We start from the raw sequence: 21,248 nt of genomic DNA on the forward strand, positions 1-21,248 counted from the left end.
TGGACACCCCTGCTCTGAAATGTAATATCCGAGCCTTCTTTAATTCCAGGATCCTGGTGATGGGTGATCGAGCCGTTAGGCCTGGCAAGCAGAACTCTCGTCCTGTTCAAGGTCCGCCGCCGCCGTCCGTGTGCGCGCTCGGCGTTCGACTCTTGGGGTCTAGTAGAAGGCGGTCCGCGCAGGCGCAAAGGAGGCGGCCTGACAGGCGGGACAGAAGCGGCGGGCGCGGTCGTCGCTGTTGCTGCTGCTTCTCCGTCTCCCTTCCACGCGCGGCGGGGCTGCTCCGGCCCGTCTCCCTGCCTCCGAGGCGATGGCGGACGAGGAGCTGGAGGCGCTGCGCAAGCAGAGGCTGGCCGAGCTGCAGTCCAAGCATGGGGTGAGGCGAGGTTTCCGGGCCGACCCGCGCGAAGCTTTTCTCCTCACGACGCCTCCCCCCCCCTTCAGCCTCCCCTGAGGGGATCGCGCGTCTCGTCAGAACGGGGCCCCGCAGCTCCCCAACAGGGAGGGGGAAGAGGCCTAGGCCTGCCTGCCTATCTATTTATTCATTATTATTATTTTATTTATTTTATTTTTTGTTTTATTTTTATGCCTCCCATCCCGCCCCACCCCCCCACCCCAAATCATAATACGCATGGACTGGAGTGCACAAAAAGAACCCCTCCCGGTGTTCCCCTCATACATTTCTTCACATACACACACACAAATTGTCGGTTCGCACGACCTCCTGACCCGCGTGTGTGGTTTATGACTCGGAGCGAACGTCGAACATGCCATAAAATTGAGGGATCCGGGTTCAGCTTGTCGTGTGGGAAACGGGGGCCTCTTTGATTTTGGCCTCTTCTCCTACCCTGCTGGGTAAACTGCGGTTTGCCTTAAGGTGGTTCCGGGGAATAAACCACGTTTGGGGTCGCTCGGCTACCAAGCTGAGCCTAAGTAAGCTTTGCAGGGATGTAATATGTCTATATATATATATATATATAGACATATTACATCCCTGCAAAGCTACTTAGGCTATCAGCTTGTAGCGAGCGACCCAAACGTGGTTTATATATATATATAAGGGAAGAGAATAATCTTCCAGAGGCTTCTCTTCCTTCTTACTCGTTGCTGTTATTAATTTTTATCCTGCCTTTTTAAAATACAGGCAGTCCTCGATTTACAATCGCAATGGAGACCAAAATTTCTGTTGCTAAGCAGGAGTTTTGCTCCATTTTACCCCCTTGCTTGCCACATTTGTTAAGTGAATCACTGCAGTTGTTAAGTCAAGTCATATGGTTGTTAAGGGAATCTGGCTTCCCCATTGACTTTGCTTATCAGAAGGTATCAAAAAGTGACCCCGGGACACTGCAACCGTCATAAATATGAGTCAGTTGCCAATCAATCTGAATTTTGATCACATGACAGTTGGGGATGCTGCAATGGTCCTAAGTGTAAAAAATGATCCTAAGCCATTGTTTTATTGCTTGATCACTAACACAAAAGTTGTAAGTTGAGGACCACCAAAGGCAGCAAACAGATTTAATTGTCCTACCTTTTCTTCTCCATACAAGAATTAACCCTGTAAGATCAGGTGGGCTAAGAAAAAGTGACTGGCCCAAAGTCACCCAGCTGGCACTTATTTATATTTTTCTTTATTCTGCCTCAAAGGTGCCAAATGTATCTCATTCTTTTCCTCCTCCTGTTTTCTTCACAACAACCCAGTGAGGTGGGCTGGGCTGAGAGAGGGAATGGCCCAAGCCACCTAGTCGACTTTCATACAGAGAAAGGACTAGAACTCACCATCTTCTGGATTCTAGGCCAGTGTCTTCACCGCTATACCAAATTAGCCCTGAATGGAGAAACTGCATTGTTTTGTTTTCCAATAAAGGAGATTTAGTTTGCTACTTTATTTTTCAGTTTCTGTGTAGGAAAAGCCAGCATCTTTCTGGGCTACCCCATTTCAGAGAAATACTAAAATTAGATGATTTTCCAGTTGGAAAGTACAATATATTTGCAGATAAGCTAAAAATTGAGTATATACAGTAGTTTTGTTTCTGTACAAAACATGAAACTACTTTTGACATAGAAGCACTGAAGATTGTATATATTTGCAGTTTATATGTTCTAAAAGGGATAGACACTGGCTGATTAAAACACCCAAATAAAATGTACCTTCCTTTGACCCTTAAATTCTTTCTTGTTAAGACGCTAATATTTGTGCATATAAGCGTCAAATGATGTTGAGCAATTCTATCCTTGAAACTCTTGTAATATTAAGCTGATAGCATGCATGATTTAGCATTTTGCCAATCAGGGCTCAGAACAAACATCTTCAGTTTATTGTTTCAGTTATCAATAACCTGATTATTTCTAACCTTTTAGGATCCTTCCAGTGAAATTGCACAACAAGAATCAAAACAGAGGTATTGCTGTGTTATTTCAGTACTTGTTTCTAGAACTTACTCTCTTTCTCTAACAACGGGGCATATCCCAAACTTAGGACCACAGCTTATGAACATTCAGTTTCAGTTCTTGTGGCTTTAAGAATATTTGGATCATATAAACATGATTTTGTATGCTTTTGCAAACATTTCATGATAGAGTATATATTTTCTTTCAAAAACATGCATTGCAGCATTTTAAATGGCATATTATTGAATATTTGGAAAATCTTTAGGAAAGAGAAAGTTGTAATGGGTGTGCACTAACTTTTATGATTCTCTGCAAACAGTGGAATCAATGGTTTCTGTTCTCTTGTTTAAAATTTCTCCAGTATTCTGTTGTTAAAACATTTTACTGTTCAATGCTGAAAGATATATTCATGATCAAAGCTGGTAATGGATGTTATGTTTTACCAGTTAACTTATTATTAGGATATGAGCTTTCTGGGATAATTTGTAATGTCATCCTGTTTTTTAAAATTGCTCTAGCAATTACTTATAAATGGAAAACTGATTTGATTTTCAGTTTTTGAAGAATTATAAAAATTAAACATATGTTAATGTTAAAAATTAATATGCTGGAATAATTAATGGAAAATTCCAAACAATGATATAATAACTAAGTCATGCATTGCTTTATATAGATATTATAATTAACATTTTAGCAGAAAGCAAAAGTCTTTGGAGCAATTTTTTATTTTCTGCTGTGTAAAATTATTTCATTATTACAGGGAAGTTGAAATGCGAAATAATATTTTGGCTCAGGTTTTGGATCAAGCAGCACGTGCCAGATGTAAGTATTTATTTAACATTGTTTGACTTGCTGTATATGACCATTCAGTTTGCAGAAAGCAATTTTGGGTGACATTTGTAAGAGATTCAAATAAGGGACTAGAAAACAGAATACAATAAACTCTTGAATGGAAGAGAAATAAACAGAGCAACAAAACTAACAAAATTCACAGGCCAATCACAGTTTCAATCAAGATGGATACATCCAACATTCTAGCCCAATGCCCAGGGAAGAACCAGATTTTCAAGAAAGACAGAAGAATCTTGGTATAGACCTCTAGGTTAAAAGTCTTATTTCATTGCAAGGAAGTGTCATGGGCTGTAATACCATCCATGCCTAAATGGTACTGACATTGTATGCATACTCAGAATTTCATGGGTCAGCAATCCTCCACTTCCTCACCAGCTTTGAATTGATACTGGTGTCATACAGTATGCTATATTTAATATCCTTAATTATAGCAATATTTATATACTACCTGTAGGTATTTCATTTTGTCTTGATTTTGGCATCTGAATATTTGCAGCAATTACTTGATCTCGTTACTTGAAAAAGTGGTGCATGTATAACTAAAGCAAACATTGTAGAGTTGTCCTAAGATCAGTTAAAATACAAACTACTCCTTGAACCTCTGTACCATTCTTTAGTTGGTCAGCTTTTACAAATAGGTTTTATTTAAACAGCAGTAAGTATAAGGGTTGCCCTTCTTAATTCAAGATTAAGGTGAAAAGACTGGGATGGATGTAATAAACCTTTTTGTTCTTGAATATAGAGTTGTGAGAGCCAGCATGGTACTTAAAGTATTGGACTAGGGCTGGAGAGATCAGATTCAAGTCATATCGACATTGGAAATTTACTTGGTGATTTTGGGCCTCCACCAAGCCAAGGCCAGTTTTGCTGTGGGGTTAAAATGAAGGGAAGATTTCCTTGTAGTCTTCAGCTCTTGAGAGAGCAACCCAGATATATCTCTAACAAATGAATGACGTTTAATTTGCCAAGTATCTGTTTTCTTCTTGCAGTAAGCAATTTAGCACTTGTAAAGCCAGAAAAGGCAAAGGCGGTTGAAAATTATCTTATACAGATGGCAAGATTTGGACAGCTAGGTGGAAAAGTAAGTTTATTTCTTGTTCTTAGTCCCTTGCAATATTGCTCTCTAGCAAAGTGTTCAAAGTCGTAGAGTTGAGGGCACTATATGCTCCCCAAAAACCTGATTATTTTTTTCCTATTTGGAATTTGGATGGTATAACAGCCTGCCCAAAAAATTTTTTAAAAAAATGTTCACTGCTATTAGGATGGTCCTTTATCTGTCTCCCTGCGTAACATCCTCTCTGGTTTCAGAGAAGAAGCTGTTTTATATTTATAGAAAAGAGGATATAGATGGATCACTTGCTCCAAGAGAACTTCTGCTGGCAATGTTGCTAAACAGGAATGTTTCCTACCTTCTCTAGAACTTGCTTCAGGGGGGGAAGAAGCAGCCTGTCTCCTAAGCCCCCTGAGCATTCTGGAGAATGAAGAGATTAGTGACTTGAACAATTAATATAACCAGTAAAGCAAGCAGTTAGCTATTCATAATATTTTGATGGTATCCCCACCTTTGCTTCTGCTTCTGTTCTTTGCTAATATGCTATTGTATGTGGAGGACAAAGTCGTAAATATAGTACAGTTGATTGTTGCTATTTGTAGCTTAATAAATAAGGAACCAATAATTCAAAATGGGAGCTGTAAATATTTTAAAACCATGCATTTTTCAGCAAGAGCTCTGTGTACCATACTACCAAGTAAATATTCTTTCTATTCTTCTCCTGGCTTCTTAGGTATCAGAACAAGGGTTGATAGAAATACTTGAAAAAGTGAGTCAGCAAACGGACAAAAAAACAACAGTCAAGGTAAGAGGTCTTAAAACTAATTCAAACTAATTATATCTGCTTCGTACAGAAAAGAAGAAATGTAGAAGACACAGCATAGCTGGCATTGGGTATTTGATGTAGCTCTTTATGTAGAATAGAGCAAATTACATCACTGAAACTGGCAACAGATTATTTACAGATATATACATTGCAGATTTTTTTTCTTAGCCCATTTTTAATGTTTTCCCTCTTTACTCTTCATCTTTGAACTGTTCCCACTCTCAATATTCCAGAAACTGACTGTTCTTTCAAGTTTAGGGTAAGGATGGTGGTTGACCATTTGTATGTTTTGTTTTTGCTATTTGGTTCTTTGGATTTTGACCCTGGTCAGTTGTCTTTTTTCCTCTTTGATATGCCTTGTTTTCATTTATCTGCAAACTGTCCAGATTCTTCCTTCTGCCTCCTTCCCCACCCCCAGCTTAGATGCTATGAAGGATTTAAGTAGATAAGTTTTAAAAGTACATTTTCATTTTGTGCACCTTCAAAATTGTATGGAAGACTAGCAAGTAATCATATGGGATTACACATCAGTGCTAGAATTGCTGTACATGTGTGTGTCCCATAAACATTTGATATTGTTACTGTAAATCAACTACTGACAATTTAGCCTCAAACTATTTAAGCCTGATTTCACCTACATTCTAACATTCTTCTAGTTCAATAGAAGAAAAGTGTTGGATTCTGATGAGGAAGATTAATTGATGAAATATGAAGACAGTTGCCAACTGCTAATCATCTGGAATATGTCAAGGAAAGTATGTTCTATCATAGACGAAAGTTTACAAAATGTTCTGTATACATTTTTATAAAAAGTAAAACCAATAAGCTTGCCTTCTGTACAATTAAGTGAAATTGTTTTCTTAGATAAGTTTTATATAATGAGTTTTCAGCTTTCCTTTGACACTGTAGTTAAATTTACTGTGCAACTGACAGATGTGAAAATATATTTGCTTCTCCTATAGGTGCTTCATGTCCCATAGGAAATGAAATTCTACCTTGCCAACAAATACCAATTTAAGTCTACAGGCTAAATTACAAATTGGAAAGAGAATTTTGTTTTTATATTTAAATGGGGGGGGGGGGATACATTATAGCCACACAATCTTAATTTCTTAAACCATGAATAAAAAGTTGAGGAGCAGCCATCAAGTGTATTCTTTTCCCTCAAGTAGAAATTATCACCTATTTTTCAATGATCTTAACTCTGATTAATGCCAAACAGGATTCCCTGACAGTTACGTTTTTGAAACTGGCTTTGAAGCCTGATTAGCATTACCATGGTTTCAAAGAATCACAAATATGTGTACATTATATGTCAGAACCCTTCCTAAAGTTTTGCTAAACTTGGTTTGGAACAAAGCAAGACAGGGTTGTTCACAAAAAATATGGCTGTATTGTTGACTGATTTGCTATATTGCAAATTCAGGATGCTTTGCTTAGAACATCATGAAATTTAATTAAAGTCTGCTTGGGAAAAGAAAACCTTCAGCACGTAGTTTTTATACAGAAGCGGATTAATAAATGCTTCAATTTTTGAACATAATTTAGCCAAAGTTAATTTTAAAAAGGAGATTTTGCTGAAATCAATTAAAGGCTGGTTTCTGGATTTCGTCTTGGTGTAATCCACCACCACATAAACACATTCACTTCTGAAATTATTTCCCATTTTCAGAGTTGTAAGGCAGCTCAAAGACCATCTTTCATGCATGATGCCACTGTAAACAATTTTATGCCTTTCTGTTACTGAACATAAATGTTTGATCCATGCATACAATCTACCCTATGTAAGTCAGAGTGTTAAAAGACAAATTCTTTTTCTGGCTTGTATGGGCTCTGAAATCTATTAAAACCTTTCCATTGAGCAAAGTTAGCCATGACCAATTCTTGTCTATTCCTGTTCCACAAAGTGTTTTTTTCTTAATACACATTTTGTACAACACTGGAAGTTCTCTATCTAGGATGGTATCTGTAAATATACAGAGTTCTCCATGTAGTTTTGAGGGGCAGCTGTAGCTGTATTCATAGATTGTGTTGAGACAATTTGATTAGCTTGTTGAATAAGCATTATAGTTGGGTTTATATAAAACATTAAAGTGAATCCAAGCATAACCAAGCAGGTGAGATTTCATCCTATGTTCAAGTATCACACTGCTCCTCAAGAAATACCTTGTGTTCCAAATATATGGGCATCAGCAACATTCTGAACATTTAAGGAAACTGTTTTTGACACACATAGATTAGCTTACAAACTGTAATTTTGAATTAGAGTCAGATATTAAGAACACAGAACTGTTAATTTTTACTACTATAGTTTATACATTATTTGGCACAAGTCCAAGGCACATATGAAAATTAAGTGAATTACTTAGTAGAAAAATAAACTTTTTCAGCAGCAAGCTAAGGCTGTTTTTAAACCGTATATTAGTGAACAGAGAAATTCTAAGACAACCTTAACTACCTAAAACAAGTTAAGACATATTAAACCAATTTAAAAAGCACACAATTTTGTATACAAACGTTATATAAACACAAATATGAAATGAAACTATTGCGCTGTTCACCATAATTGACTTGAATGTTCACCTAAAGTTGACATTCCATTTCTAAAAGTGCACAACAGACTAGAAGTGCCTTTGAAAGTAAGGGCAATAAAGCTGCTTTTCAAAAATTGCAACTTAAATGTGTTCTGCTTAACTAGGCTCATTTTAAGTAGTCCTGTTTGTGTGCCACAAATACATAATTTAAAATAGCAAATGTGGTTGGGCTGCTCAGTTATGTGGGCATTTTGTAGAATACAAACATGTTCTGAATAGAGGTTTCAACTCTGCTCACAGAGGGAATTCTCTTTTTAATTGGGTGTCTACTCTCTTCCACAAGGTATAATGTACCTTTGTTAAAAGCTATTACTCTTAATTTCCCTGTTGCAACCTTCAATGCAATCAATTTAGTGAGCACTAAACCAGCTACACAATTTTGCCTCTTTTAACTTTTAAACACACCTTGTACTGTTGGGAGTACTGTAAGCATTCAATCAATCTGCAGTTCAACAACTAAAACCACTGCTTTTTCAGAATAAAAATAGAACAATCCTTCAAAATGCCATAAAACATTTTGCTCTCACATACCTATTATTACTAAAATTGATTAGAGAGTGCAATACTATAGAATATAGATTCTGACATCTCAATACATTTCTAGTTTGTTTTTTTTTAAATATTGATCTACTGTACAGGATTTTAATGATTTATTCTAAAATAAACAGGAGTGTCAGTCTCCAGAAGTGCAAACTCCATGCCAAGTCAGAGGGGGAAGCATCTCTTCCTGCTGAACGTCCGATGTAATTTTGAAAACATTAATCCCAAGTAGCCTCTTCAATGCTGAATGGGAAAACCACTCTGTCTGAATCTCATGTTCCTTGTTTTAAGACACCCAGATTTCCTTATTCATCTTGTTTTAGAGCATCAATCTTCCGGACAGCTGTCAGTGGAAGCAGCTCTTGCATCTCTGGGCAAACTGTAGAAGTCACTGCTATCTGTTGTTGAAAGTGCCACGCTAATAGTGTGACTCCGATGTACTTCTCTTTTTCTCAAAGGCACTATCCCTGCATCACCTTCAACTGTTACAGGTCCATCACTGCTGTTGGCATCAAGATTATGAGTCTGGATTTTCTCTAACACATCCACTGGGTTCTGCTTGTTATTAAAGTTCTTGATAGCTAGCTTAAAGAAGAAAGGGAGGGAAGGATGGCAGGGTTTATCTTGTTGAAATGCAAAGAATTCCATCTCAAAAAAAACAAAAAACCCAGCCATTCTGACTGTTTCATGTCCTGCAAAACAACATTCATTTTTTACTTGTTTTATAGATTTCCAACCTATCTCTCCTTTTCAAAGAGTTTTGTTTCAAATTGCTATTGTTTCTTACTACTACTGTAAAATCTTTGAAAAAGTGTTAATTTTGTTCCAAGCTTGAAATAATTGCATGCCCTAATCGGAGATACATTTAGAATCCCTGGTTGGAGAATATCAAAATGCCTTGATAAGATTCCACAAGGCTGAAATTAAAATTGTATGTTGAAAGAGAATTAAATCTTCGCTGCTAATGCCGTTCATTTCCCTTTTTTTTCTGCAGCAAAGAGAATATTGGCAAATCTTACTCTAGGTCCTGACAGCCAGATAGGTTTTTGCCTTAGCTATACAAACATCTTTCCCTTTTAACTTTTTCCTCTTCTACCCCAAATGTTCATGTTTTTATTCTATAAAAAAGAACTAAACGTTTTATCCCATGCAGAATTTATTCGTGTTTAAAAAACAAACAGAACTGCAGTGGTATGAAACTCTTACTGTATACTTACCTGGTGCAATAATTCTTCATCAAAGTTAGGCATACTTTTATCTTTTGTTATGGCTTTGCGCAGGTCTCTTGATCTAAGGGAACACAAGATGAAAATTAAGTTACTCCATGCTTCAGTCTATGTCACTAGGTTCCTCAGGCCAGCCGCCAGATGGCAATATTTCAATTGAAAAAGGACCAGCCTTGCTTTCACTTCTAATGCCTGATTGAGCTTTCTTGAAAATAAATGTCAGGACATCCCCTTTGAAATTTGTAAATTTAAAGCTCTGAAACAAAACAATTTAAAGGTATTTTCTGGACTATAAGCCATTCCTCCAATTGTCTAAATTAGAGATAGCTAACTTGCATTTTATATGTCAGAAGCATTTCTGGGATGCATTTTATTTATAGGCAATTAATTTTAATGTTATTCATTTCTGTATTTTTTGTCTTTGCCCTTTTAGCATGTAGCTTCTGATGTGTGTGTGTGTGTGTGTGTGTGTGTGTGTGTGTACATATATACATATACATATACACATATATACATATACACACACACATACACACACACACATTATATATATAAAATGTTTTCTTAAGTTTTCGCGGGTACTTACATGTATGGCATTCAAAAGCACAACTACAATGACGTGGGAAAATACCCGAACATATATATATATAATCATGAATGTACATTTATAATGTGTTCTTTCCTGGTTTGGATGGATCATCTCAAATTCAAGATTATCTTCCTTTTGAGTTCAATTCAATAATCTTGAAATGCATAAACACTCAGCATAGAGACTTAAAACAGTCCTTCTATTTTTAGAACAGCCAATACAAAACATTGATAATATCAATTTCAGATACTCCTCGGCTTACAACCATTGGTTTAACAACTAAAATTATGGCGGTGCTGGAAAAAAGGTGACTTACGACCAGTCTTAACATGTACCAGCTGTAACAGCATTCCTGTGGTTGCATGATCAAAATTTGGGCACTTAGTTGGCATGTATTTATGATGGTTGCAATGTCCCAGAGTCACAGCAGTGCTATTTGTGACCGTCCCAGATGGCGCTCAAGAAGCAAAATCCATGAGGAAACCAGGATTCATTTAACTACCATATGATTCACTTAACGACTGTGTCAAAAAGCCTGTAATATTGGGCACAATCTAAGTCAAAGACGACCGGTAATTCCCACAGAAGTTAATAACATACGCTATAACATGTCCCCATAATTCAGGGAAGATCATCAAAAGATTCAGTCCTTACTAGATGCCAATATCTGAGGTAACGTCGATGTTCTGACCAAGGCTTCCTGAGACAATAACAATCACATGCTTAGTCCCCAAAACCCTCTTTATTTCAATGGCTGTGAATTATATTCATTCACAGCCCGTAATGAGTCCCAAACAGTTTGTGAATAGTCCAACAGAAGTCTCCCACGGTCTTTTCGGGATAAGGCTGATAAGCACCCACCTTTATCTCCCTCAAAATGCTGCCAATGATTAAATTGCCAATTAGCTGTACAAGGCCAAACGGAGCACAAAGTCAACATGAAGCTTCAGAGTTTAAACTGACCAGAACGAACAAAGTTGCTTCCTGCAAAGGCTCATGTCACTTTAGTCCTCCTTTATGTCTTATGGGAGGGGCCAATCATCTCCCAGCCTTACTCCCGAGTCGCCCCTTTTGTCTTAACTGTTCTTGCCTTCTGGCAGCTCTGCACATGCGCGCGCTGGGAACTGGCTCCCCCTGTTCCTCTGCCTCCCTGATGTCAGATTCTGGAGGCTCCGAAGTCAGCACACAACTCCCAGATGGCCCTGGCCCCATCTCTGTGTCGGATGCAGATCCCTCATCCGAGCCCTCCCCAGACTTCCGGACTGGCCCATGTTCTTCTCCACTGTCCAACTCTGCTGCCAGCTCTGCAGGCCGCTGGCAGACCACAACAGTCAGCTCTTCTCATTTACTCTGGCAATATTTTTTAGTATCGGCATTTTAAATACCTCACCAAAAGTTGAAGCTTACTTGTTAAATCGGTGGATTGACTCGAGTAGTTGAAGGTGCTGGGCAATGATATCCTCCGTTGTCTCAGGAGTCTTAAAACTGACTGTAGATTTAAAGCACAAATATTCATGAAATGGGCAGTATTCTTGAGCACTTGGAGGATTAGGCAATCCTCCATTAAAATCAGCGTAATCTCTTTTTTTGACAAGCAAAAGAAAGGCCTAAGTAGGTTCAGCGTCATGGTGACACTGCACCTTGTAAAGCTGAATGGGTTATGGATGGATCAATACTTCAGGCAGAATGAGATCTGGAACAGACTATATAATTTTCAGCAGCAAGTACAGGATATGTTTGGATGCTCACTTTACAAATAATAAAACTTCCATTGCGTATAGAAAACAAACTACAGTTAGTCCTCATTTAGCAACACAATTGAGACCCATAACTTGGTTATTAAGTGAAATGGCTGCAAAGTAAAACCACAACTTGTGCTTAATCATCTCCAGCTTTCTTTTGCTTAACCTGCAGAGGTCATAATGCAAAGACAGTTTTACTTTATCACTGTCCTAACTGCAAATGGTTACTAAAAGAGTCAAGCCACTAAACAAGGACTATCTGTAGAGGTTTCTCACCGTTACGTATGCCTGCAGTTGTAGGTATGTACAGGCACAAAGATCACTCCTATGGGAAATAGTTTTAAATACCACAGCTCTGTAGGCCAAAGAATTTTTTATGATACTGCTAGCTTTGCCATTTACGTTTTGTTAGGTGCAAGCTGAAAATAATGCCCTGTGGAAGTTTTCTGTAGAAATCACAACAGTCCAAGGACGGTCTGCCTTGAGATAGGACCCCAGACAAGAACAGCTGTGTAAGGATTGTAACTTGTGAGTTTTCTACAAAGTTCTTCCAGGCTATGTAAGAGAGGAGTCACTGGAATAAATGGACTTTCAATCTGATTTACAGCAAGGAATTTTTAAGGAGGATGAATTCCTTAATCCACCAATCGGGTAGAAAGTACCCATTTTAGAGACCCATTTGCAGGATGAGTGAGGGTGGTCAATTGCTCTCATTCTGAGTAACGAAAGCCAATGAGATGCAATTTGCAATCTATGTTGCAAGTCAGTTGTGAAAAGAAAGGTAACTCTTCGCCATTTCCATTTCTAGATTCTCAGAGTGGGTGTCGTTTTAAAGCTAGGAATAAAAGCCACGGGTAACAACCTTGCTTACACAATGAGAAAATAAAAAGGTTTAGCTTCTCTAGAGCCAAGTTCACCCTTGGTCCTGGCCCAAACTCTACCAATTAACATTTCAACATTACTGCAGTATTCAACAACTCGGCATTAAGCAAAAAAAAAAAAAAAAGTTTGAGGCCAAAGATTTAAGACCCAAAATCGCTGCTCTTCATTTCTATTTCAAAGTAATCGGCAGCCTTGCTGGATTGCACACACTTAAATATCATCATCTGCAAAAACTCCAGCAACAGTCAGACAAACACTGACCGCCAGCTATCCTCTTGCACACACAGGTCAAAACATACCAGCAAAGAGACAAGATACTTTTAATTTGTTCAGGAATCAAAACAATATTCCTGTGTTCTAGCTGCTCTTATTCTCTGTAAGCTTTCACTCGTCACAATGGAACACTCACTTTTTTTCCTGATCCTTCGTGTCATGTGAGTTTTGCAGAGCGTTTGTCTGGCTTCCTCCTCAGATGCTGCAGCCTGAAGAAGCTTGAGGAGGCCTGAATTCTTTAAACAAGGTGGAAGAGAAAGGATAAACGGGAGGATTTGCTCTTATTAAAAAGATTACTGAATCCCACTGATGTTGCATATGTCACCCAACCATGCCGTCTTGAGATTAAATTGAAACCCGTTGTCCCGTCTTTAAATCTGATCGTGCTGTGTTAAAGCAGAAGAGGAAAAGGCTGCACTAAGTGAACCAAGACCAAGTCTGCAGGCAAGCTCAGCATCTCTAAGTTTACGGGATGAACTGGTGGTTTCTGATGTACTGATTGGACCACAATGGATTGATTTTGTGGGAGATATCTATCAACACGGGTTTAAAAAATTCAGCAGGTGGGATCATACAACAAATAAAGGCATGAGTTGAGCATAAAGAGCAACCCAGTCATTCTAAGCAATCCTGAAACAATGGCCTGATTTAAACTAGGACATTTTTATCTTCACAGACAGTCCTCACTTAAAGGATCATACATGGGATTGATGTTTTCATTAAGCAGTGAGGTTGTAGAGCATAATGTCAGATGATCAGCTGCTTAGCAACAGTAATTCTAGTAGTTCTGGTTACCATGCCTTAAATAAATCACTGCAAGTTGTTAGGTGAGGACTTCTTGTGTCTTCAATTTCCTGCTGGTTTCCCCACTGTCTTGGCTCATGGGAAAGAAGCCAGCAGGAAGGACTGAAAATCGCAATCACATGACTGTGGATACTTGGCCAGAAATCCAGGCCAGTTGCTGAACACCCAGATCATGATCACGAAGGTGCCACAAGAGCAGAACTTCAAGGATTGGTTATAATTATCAATATTATTCAGCGCCTTCATAATTTTGAACAGCATTAAGCAGGACCATCTGAATAGGTTCTATCAACCAACTCATGCCTTGTTGCTTTAGGACATATCAAGGGCTGGGAAACATTGTGAGCCCTATGAAGATTTAAGCATTTTTTGGCATAGATAATGATTCTGAGACTTCACACAACACTTACAGGTTCAGCATAGTCAAGAGGGGTGCATTGCCTGTTGTTCCTAAGGTGCACCAATGCGCCATTCTGCAGCAGCAACTGAACCACAGCGTCATAATTTCCTATCACCGCTTTGTGAAGAGGTGTGTTCCCTTGGTTATTGGGAAGGTTAACTGAGGCTCCATGCTAGAAAAGGAAAAACAGGAAAAAAAGAACATTTCTTTTACAAGCCACGCTTGCAAATTTCAAAGCCTTCAAACTCCATTCATTCATGGGCAATATTGTTTAATCTATCAGGGTCCTGCAAAAAAAAATTCAAAGAAAATATACGTACATTCCTTGGTATTCAAGAGTCATAAGCATTAAGTTCTCACTTTTCTTAGAATATCTCCTAAAAAAGTTTCTGTAGCAGTTTTTTATTAAAGTCTGAAGAAAAGGCTTTTCCTATGTGTGCTATCTTATCTTTTCAACTGGAAATGCAGAAAATGATCTTTTTTTTTGCAAGGTTACCATGCAGCTAAGCTGAGTTCCACCCCAATCCTTTATTTTCACACATTTCTTCCCTCAGATTTAAGAGATGATATACACATTTCTGTGCCTTCTCTTCAACACAGTCGTAAAAGACAAAGTGAGAAAACAGCTTGCTTGTTTAAACAAACCCCATATTTCTATAACTTCCAAATTGTGAGAAACAAGCTTCAGTAAAAATGAAAACAAATATTTTAGATCTCAATTCTTGCGATCATGAAAAAGGAGTCATTGATTTATGACTGCTAAGGCAAAAAGAATAGAAAAACAGGTGAAAAAACAATATTGAATAACAATCTTCTCACCTGTAATAAAATGGCTGCTATCTCCTGATAGCCGTTCAAGCAAGCATACATTAAGGGGGTATTTCCATAAATGTCCCTTCTGTTTTGCTTAACTCTGCACTCTATCAGATATTTCACTACCTGTTGGGAAAAGGGCATTACAACTAGTGAGTTTCAACACAAAACAACAAAAACTTTTCACTGTCACACATTCTGGGGGAGAAATGTATGAAATCTTCTGCTTTTAATTATTTATTCTGATTATGTGCCATCAAGTTGATATTGATTCCTAGTGGCCACACAGGTAAGATTTTCTCCATGACTAACCTGGTCTTTTGGGGTCTTCCAATGGTGCCCTCCTCACCACTGCAACTGAATCTATCCACCCTTTTCTTTTCCCTTCCACCCTTCCCTGCAACAGAGTGTCAGGTTCCAAGTAATGCAGCCATCATTAAATTGCTTCAGAGGCATTTCTATTCCTCAAAGAACTATTTTATTTGATTACACATCTTGGAACTAACTGGTAAAAACCAGTACTGAAAGTTTCCCGGGCTTCCACATAACTAAAAGGTTCTCATTTTTCCAAAACAATTAGTCACATTGTCCAACCAGGATATAAAATAGTTTCCTAGCAACTTTGCTCCTCCTTCCTCTGGCCCAGCAGCAGTTGGAATGCAGCTGACTCATCGCCCAGCTATGTTGTTTTGGCTGGAGCTTAATCCACCTCAGGCCCCTCCTTCCAGTCTTCAGGTGTGTCAAACTGAATTCATACAATTCCACCACCAAATTAAATTCAGGCTTGACACAGAGACTTTTCCAGAGAGCTAGGTCTTTACATAATATGTCCAAAGTAGGTTAATGTGAACATGATCAATTAGTGCTTCAAGTGACACCTCTGGACTGAGCTTTACTTATTAACATTGTGAGCACAGGTGGTGCCACAGGTTGCCTAACCATGATCCAAAGGCCAATGTATTCATTCATGGGCTCCCTAGCTGTCCACCTGGGGGCTCACCTGAAAATGGCCATTCTGGCAGGCAAAGTGGAGAGGTCCTGCTTGGTTCCCATCTTTGGCTTCAATGTTTGCTCCATGTTTCAGTAAGAGGGCTACCAAGTCCACATGCCCATGTAGAGCAGCAACATGCAGTGACATCAGACCAGTTTGGTTGGTAACGTTCACTCCGAGGCCATTCGAAGGCAGCCTGAAGAATTTCTGTTGGGAGAAATAAAAGCACATGGGACATCAGCTCAGCATTTCTGCACAATCTATCCCCCAACCATCTGAGACCAAGACATAACAATCACCAAACGCGCGCTGTTTTTATTTCAAACTTTCTACGTGTTACTATGAGTGGAGCAATGCAAAATGCACCAATGTGAAATTATATTAAGACTAAGGAGGACTTTTCAGACCCTGAGAGCAATTAATCAAAAAAGAGGCCCTTGATCTACAAATTTGCAGATTTAAAATGGCAATTCTAGATACCATGGGAGAGGGGAAAAAAAGACAAGAAAGACACCAGACTGCTGGGAAAGGAAGATATTGGCTTACTTGCATAGGTACAGAACTTTGCTGAAGCAGAAGATGAGACAACAAGCTGTAGAAGAGACAGCTGAGTCAAGGCTATAAAGCCACCTCCTTTGGAAAACCTTCTACTCCTTTCCTCAGCAGTGAAATGAATTTCCCTTGATCCTTACAACAGCCCACTTAGTGAGGAAAGCAGCTCATGGGAACATCTTTAGAAGACAAGTGCGATTATTAATCACAGACTTCTTACAAGCCAAGTCAGAACATACATGCCAACCTGACAGGAGCATCCACCAACCTTTTGCACAGGACTGCATTTAGAACACTGACACAAAGGATGACATAATTCTGGGGTCCCCATATTGCTTGCTTCCTTGGGATCTTCCAGGTCATCATCTCCCCATTCCAAGAGATAACGCACCTAGGATAAATGCAGAGGGATGGAAAACACATGGTTTTTTCAGATCTCATTCTCTACAGTGATCCATCTTTATAAGCTCTGCACCCTCTCGTAAGGAGCCTCACAGATTTCCTAATTTAAAATTCACCTAACAGAAGAAGCTTAGACTAAAACATTTGGCCTTTGGAAATCTAGTTTTCGGCCTGAAAGGATTTTTGCCCACCTGGGCACACAGAAGCATTTTGAAATCTTATCACTCTGCAGGTTTGCTATTCTTCAGCCCGAGGGTAAAGATGTCATTTCAGCAAGAACAGAACAGCTGTCTGGTATTTCCCCAGAAACGGGCAAATTAAATGAGACATGCCAGAAGACATAATGTGGCCCCTCGTGACATTTCATTTCCTACCAGGCAAGTGATAGAACAGTTAAATGTTCTCGCTGCCAAGATGAATTTGCAAAGGAGATGTGATCTAAATTAGAAAAGACAGCCCCCCTTTAATCTAGACTTTGATGTTCTCCTCTGTTCAATCCCTTTAGCTGGGATTGCTGGAGATTAAAAGCCAGAAGGCTTTGCACAGAATAGGCCAATGTCTTTCCTCGGCTCTTTCTGCTATTTTATTGATCTTTTCAACATGCTTCATAGTTGAAGCCAGAATGCTAATTTTTACCTAGAAGAAATACACTTCATTTGCAAAAATAGGCACTTTGCTCCCCCAGTCAAAAATGAGGGAAGCATGGTTACGAGCATTGTACAAAGGAAAAGTGTTTTGTTTTTTTTAACAAACAGTTCTGTTTAAAAACCCAGCATGTGCTCCATCTAGATCTAGAGGAAAAATTCTGTTGGACCAGATGTTTAGTGCCCTTCATCTCTGGCCAGGAATCCACCTCCTTCTTGGCACTTTAAGTGATATAACCTACTTGCATGCCTCCTCTTTCAGGTCCAGTCAACACCTAAAGCAGGGACTCGTTGTCTACATCACATCACAGTTTGCTGTAAACCTACATCATACATGGTTACAGAGAAACCATAGTGGTTGTGTTCATATAATTGTGAAGCCAACCCAGCCCAACCCAACCCAATCATGTATAGACCAAAGCAAAGCAATGTGTGAGAACTATAACTCTAAATCGGGTGTCCAACCCTGGCAGCTTTAAGACTTAAAATCCACCAGACAAAAGTACAAGTATAATGACTAGAAAGTTATAGAAATTTAGGAAAAGCTATGTAATTGAATTAGAAAGGAATGAGACAATCATAAAGTAAGGGAAGGGAAAAATTATTGAGAAATTGATAAAATAGTGACAAGATATGAAATTGAATATATAATATGAATATATAATATGAACTGAGATTATGTCTGTATGGAGATGTGATAACCTGGAATCATGCTGTTCTCAAAAAAAGATGTTTTGTTTTCATTATGTTTTGTGAAAACCCAAATAAAACTTTTACCAAAAAAAAAAAAGAGTTAAAGTCCACAAGTCTTAAAAGTTGCCACATTAAGACCCCCACACTCTAAATATTCACCTTTTAGCTTCTATCCCAAAGATAATTGATCTAATGTTGGAAACTGTTCATTTCTCACAACAAAACCTAGAAGCAGACACAAACCTTTTCTGTGTAATTGCTTCGTATGACAATTTGGCTGGCTTTTAGATTAACAAAAGAGGTAATCTTCAAGACCCAGTAAGTACACTCTCCCACTATATTAAACTGGGGCTACCTAGGAATTTTGATTGACTTAACACATTGCACAAATTCAGTGATTAACAGTTTCACTAATCAAGCAGACTATGTACTCTCAGTCAGCATCCTCCATTTTGCAAAACAAAGATATTATGGGGAGGGAGGAGAAGGGGAGGAGATGGAAGCTATCCGGGGAAGCTCTGAAAATGGGACAGAGTGGTGGCATCATCCTGGCTTCACCTTAAATTACAAAACATCTTAAGAGAGTTCTTTATCTTCTTAGCCCTTCTCTTTTGAGATACAAGAATTCCTGGCAGGGCAGCAAAAGCTCTTACTGATTGCTAATCCACCATTTATACTGTACAATCCTTGGATTCATGCCATATTTAGGGTCTCCATTTCCAATCCTGGCAGAGGGAAAGATCATCTATAATGCCTGACCATGGTTTACTGCATAAGCAAAACTGGCTGGATTTGCATAACACAATAAAGAAGAATATTTGTTCGGGTTGAAATGAGGGATCCTTGGTGCTTGGTTGTTTTCTTGCAGACTTTTCATTACCCAAACTATGTAACATAGCTAGTTGCATAACACAATCCATGGAAAATAAAGTTATGCCCCAGATTTAATATAATAGGAGAATGCACCTGCTGGGTCTTGAAAATTATGTGTTTTGTCCACAACCAGCCAAGTTGTCATATAAAACAAATGCACCTTAAAGCTTATGCATGAATTACTTAAGATAGCAAACCGATATATGGTTGTATTCTGTGGTCATTAGGTCTCCATTGGGCCACATTTTATCATCTTTTGCATTAATCACATTTGGCCAATAAAGAATTCTATTAACATTTTTTAATTCTACATACATCAAAACTACAAATGGTATAATTTGCCTTGTTGGTGAGTGTCACAACTATAAAGGCTTCCAGAGAGTAAAATTGCTATACCCATTTTTTCTATCATCCCTGTAGACAGTAAATAATGCCCATTATAGGATGGGAATCACCAAGTTCTGTAGCTCCGTAGAAAAAAAGATTTTTGAAAAGCAAAACTTTGCTTTTTATCTCGTATATCTATAAAAATTGCAGCTCTGTTACTACCATTAGGCCTTCCATGTCTTCTCGCTCAGAGCTGATACTGCTATTATAGAACAATGAAGCCTGTTTTTATTCAAAATCTACTTTTCTGGTGTAAAATAATGATCCCAGGTAGGACTATCAAAATTCAATGCAAGAACATTACATCAACCAGGAATCATCATCATTTAATGACCCCATAATTCCTTGCAGGATGGAGTTTGGGCAAATGAATGGAGCTCGCAGTGTTTTAATGGCCAGATGCCCTTCCTGTTGCCAATGCGGAGTTTTGTTCAGCAGATATATTGTCATTAGGCCCAGAGAGAGAAATATCTGCCTCTACCTAGGATCAAACTCACAGCCTCCTGATTGAGGCGAGAGCTCCACCTCTAGGCTACTGCACCATATCTTACTACATCAACCAAGAATGGCATTTTTAAAAATGGCACAGACAAAACTATATCAATACACTCTATGCCTACACAATGGACACATGTAAGTGGAACTGCCACAGTTTAAGTTGTCACATGGAATAGTCCTACTCAAGACTCTGAAGTGGACTTGTCTTGCAAAGTCCACCCTATTGTCCTCCTTCCCTGTAGAAAACTGATGAAGCAACTCAAACCCACCGAACATTTGAGGACCCTCATTTGGATGCTTTTGTAATTGTTGCTTATTGTTATGGTGACTGAAAACTTCAGGATCACCCCCCAACATTTTGCTATTCCCATTACCAGAATGGTGGGCAACCAGAACAGGCTGATGTTTTCCAGCCTGCCCCACAAGAAGAGTTGAGAGCACAATTCTAGATATGCTCATTATGCAATTGACCATCTATTTCCACTTGGATTTTCTTTAAGAACTGCTGGCTTATAGTGGGACACTCTACTTAGCACCATCATCAATATATGCGCCCACCAGCATCTACAGTCTTGCAAAGCATGGATCCAATGAACTGCTCTTACCATCTCCAAATCTCCGTCAGCAACTGCTCTTAAAAGTTTGTCCACCTACAGAATGAACAACACCAGAAAAAGAAAGCGTGTTTACCTGAATTGGCATCTATTACAGAACTGTTATACAGTATTGCAAAGGGTTTTTTTTTTTTTTTTTTTGCTCTTATGACCAGCCCAAAAGCTGCAGCACATACAGAACAAGCTATGAACATGTGAAATGGTTGCTGAAGCTGAAGGTTTGATTTGACATAAAAGGACCCTGAAATTTAGACACCGGGATAGAAAGCTAATTTGGTCTAATGAATAAGACACCACACTAAAAAGTGGGATACTGGGGGTTTTCAAGCCCCACCTTAGCCATGAAAGCCAACTGGGTGACCTTGGGCCAGTCACTGCCTCTCAGCTCAAACCTCCTCACAGGGTTATTATTGTGAAGAAAATAAGAGGAGGGAGGTGTATTGAATATGTTCACGGCTTTGAGTTATTTGTAAAAATAATAAAGGCAGGGTACAAATGAATGAGTGGATGAATGAACTAGCAAGCAAATATCTCACAAATGTCCTTTACTGTCACAAATCTAGTTGATTGCTAAGTGTAAGAACTATGCACTATCTATCTTGTAAGCAGAC

The 21,248-nt window shown here is 38.7% G+C and overlaps 2 protein-coding genes across 7 annotated transcripts in view; one reads left to right on the plus strand and one right to left on the minus strand.

Moving 5' to 3' along the window:
• The first annotated feature begins 203 nt into the window (after positions 1-203).
• Positions 204-6,990, plus strand: PDCD5 (programmed cell death 5). The gene is made up of 6 exons (XM_026675926.2): positions 204-376; positions 2,362-2,402; positions 3,152-3,213; positions 4,233-4,324; positions 5,028-5,099; positions 5,777-6,990. The coding sequence occupies exons 1-6, from the start codon at positions 311-313 to the stop codon at positions 5,816-5,818; spliced, it is 375 nt and encodes a 124-aa protein (XP_026531711.1). The 5' UTR covers positions 204-310; the 3' UTR covers positions 5,819-6,990.
• A 367-nt stretch (positions 6,991-7,357) lies between these two features.
• ANKRD27 (ankyrin repeat domain 27) overlaps positions 7,358-21,248 on the minus strand; it is a 45,590-nt gene continuing 31,699 nt past the window's right edge. For 5 of the 6 annotated variants that reach the window (XM_087971528.1, XM_026675923.2, XM_087971529.1 and 2 more), the window contains exons 21-29: positions 20,629-20,673; positions 16,795-16,917; positions 15,984-16,181; positions 14,990-15,109; positions 14,181-14,342; positions 13,103-13,202; positions 11,477-11,558; positions 9,472-9,544; positions 7,358-8,839 (exon numbers count right to left, since the gene is read on the minus strand). In XM_087971528.1, the coding sequence (XP_087827654.1) occupies positions 8,582-8,839; positions 9,472-9,544; positions 11,477-11,558; positions 13,103-13,202; positions 14,181-14,342; positions 14,990-15,109; positions 15,984-16,181; positions 16,795-16,917; positions 20,629-20,673 (1,161 nt within the window). In that variant the 3' untranslated portion in view covers positions 7,358-8,581. The remainder of the gene's footprint in view (positions 8,840-9,471; positions 9,545-11,476; positions 11,559-13,102; positions 13,203-14,180; positions 14,343-14,989; positions 15,110-15,983; positions 16,182-16,794; positions 16,918-20,628; positions 20,674-21,248) is intronic. The other variant, XM_087971526.1, reaches the window with a different exon arrangement.

This window comes from Notechis scutatus, chromosome 9 (assembly GCF_049901735.1).
Source record: "Notechis scutatus isolate UNSWTSFEM ecotype Mainland chromosome 9, rNotScu1.2, whole genome shotgun sequence".
NCBI lineage: Eukaryota > Metazoa > Chordata > Lepidosauria > Squamata > Elapidae > Notechis > Notechis scutatus.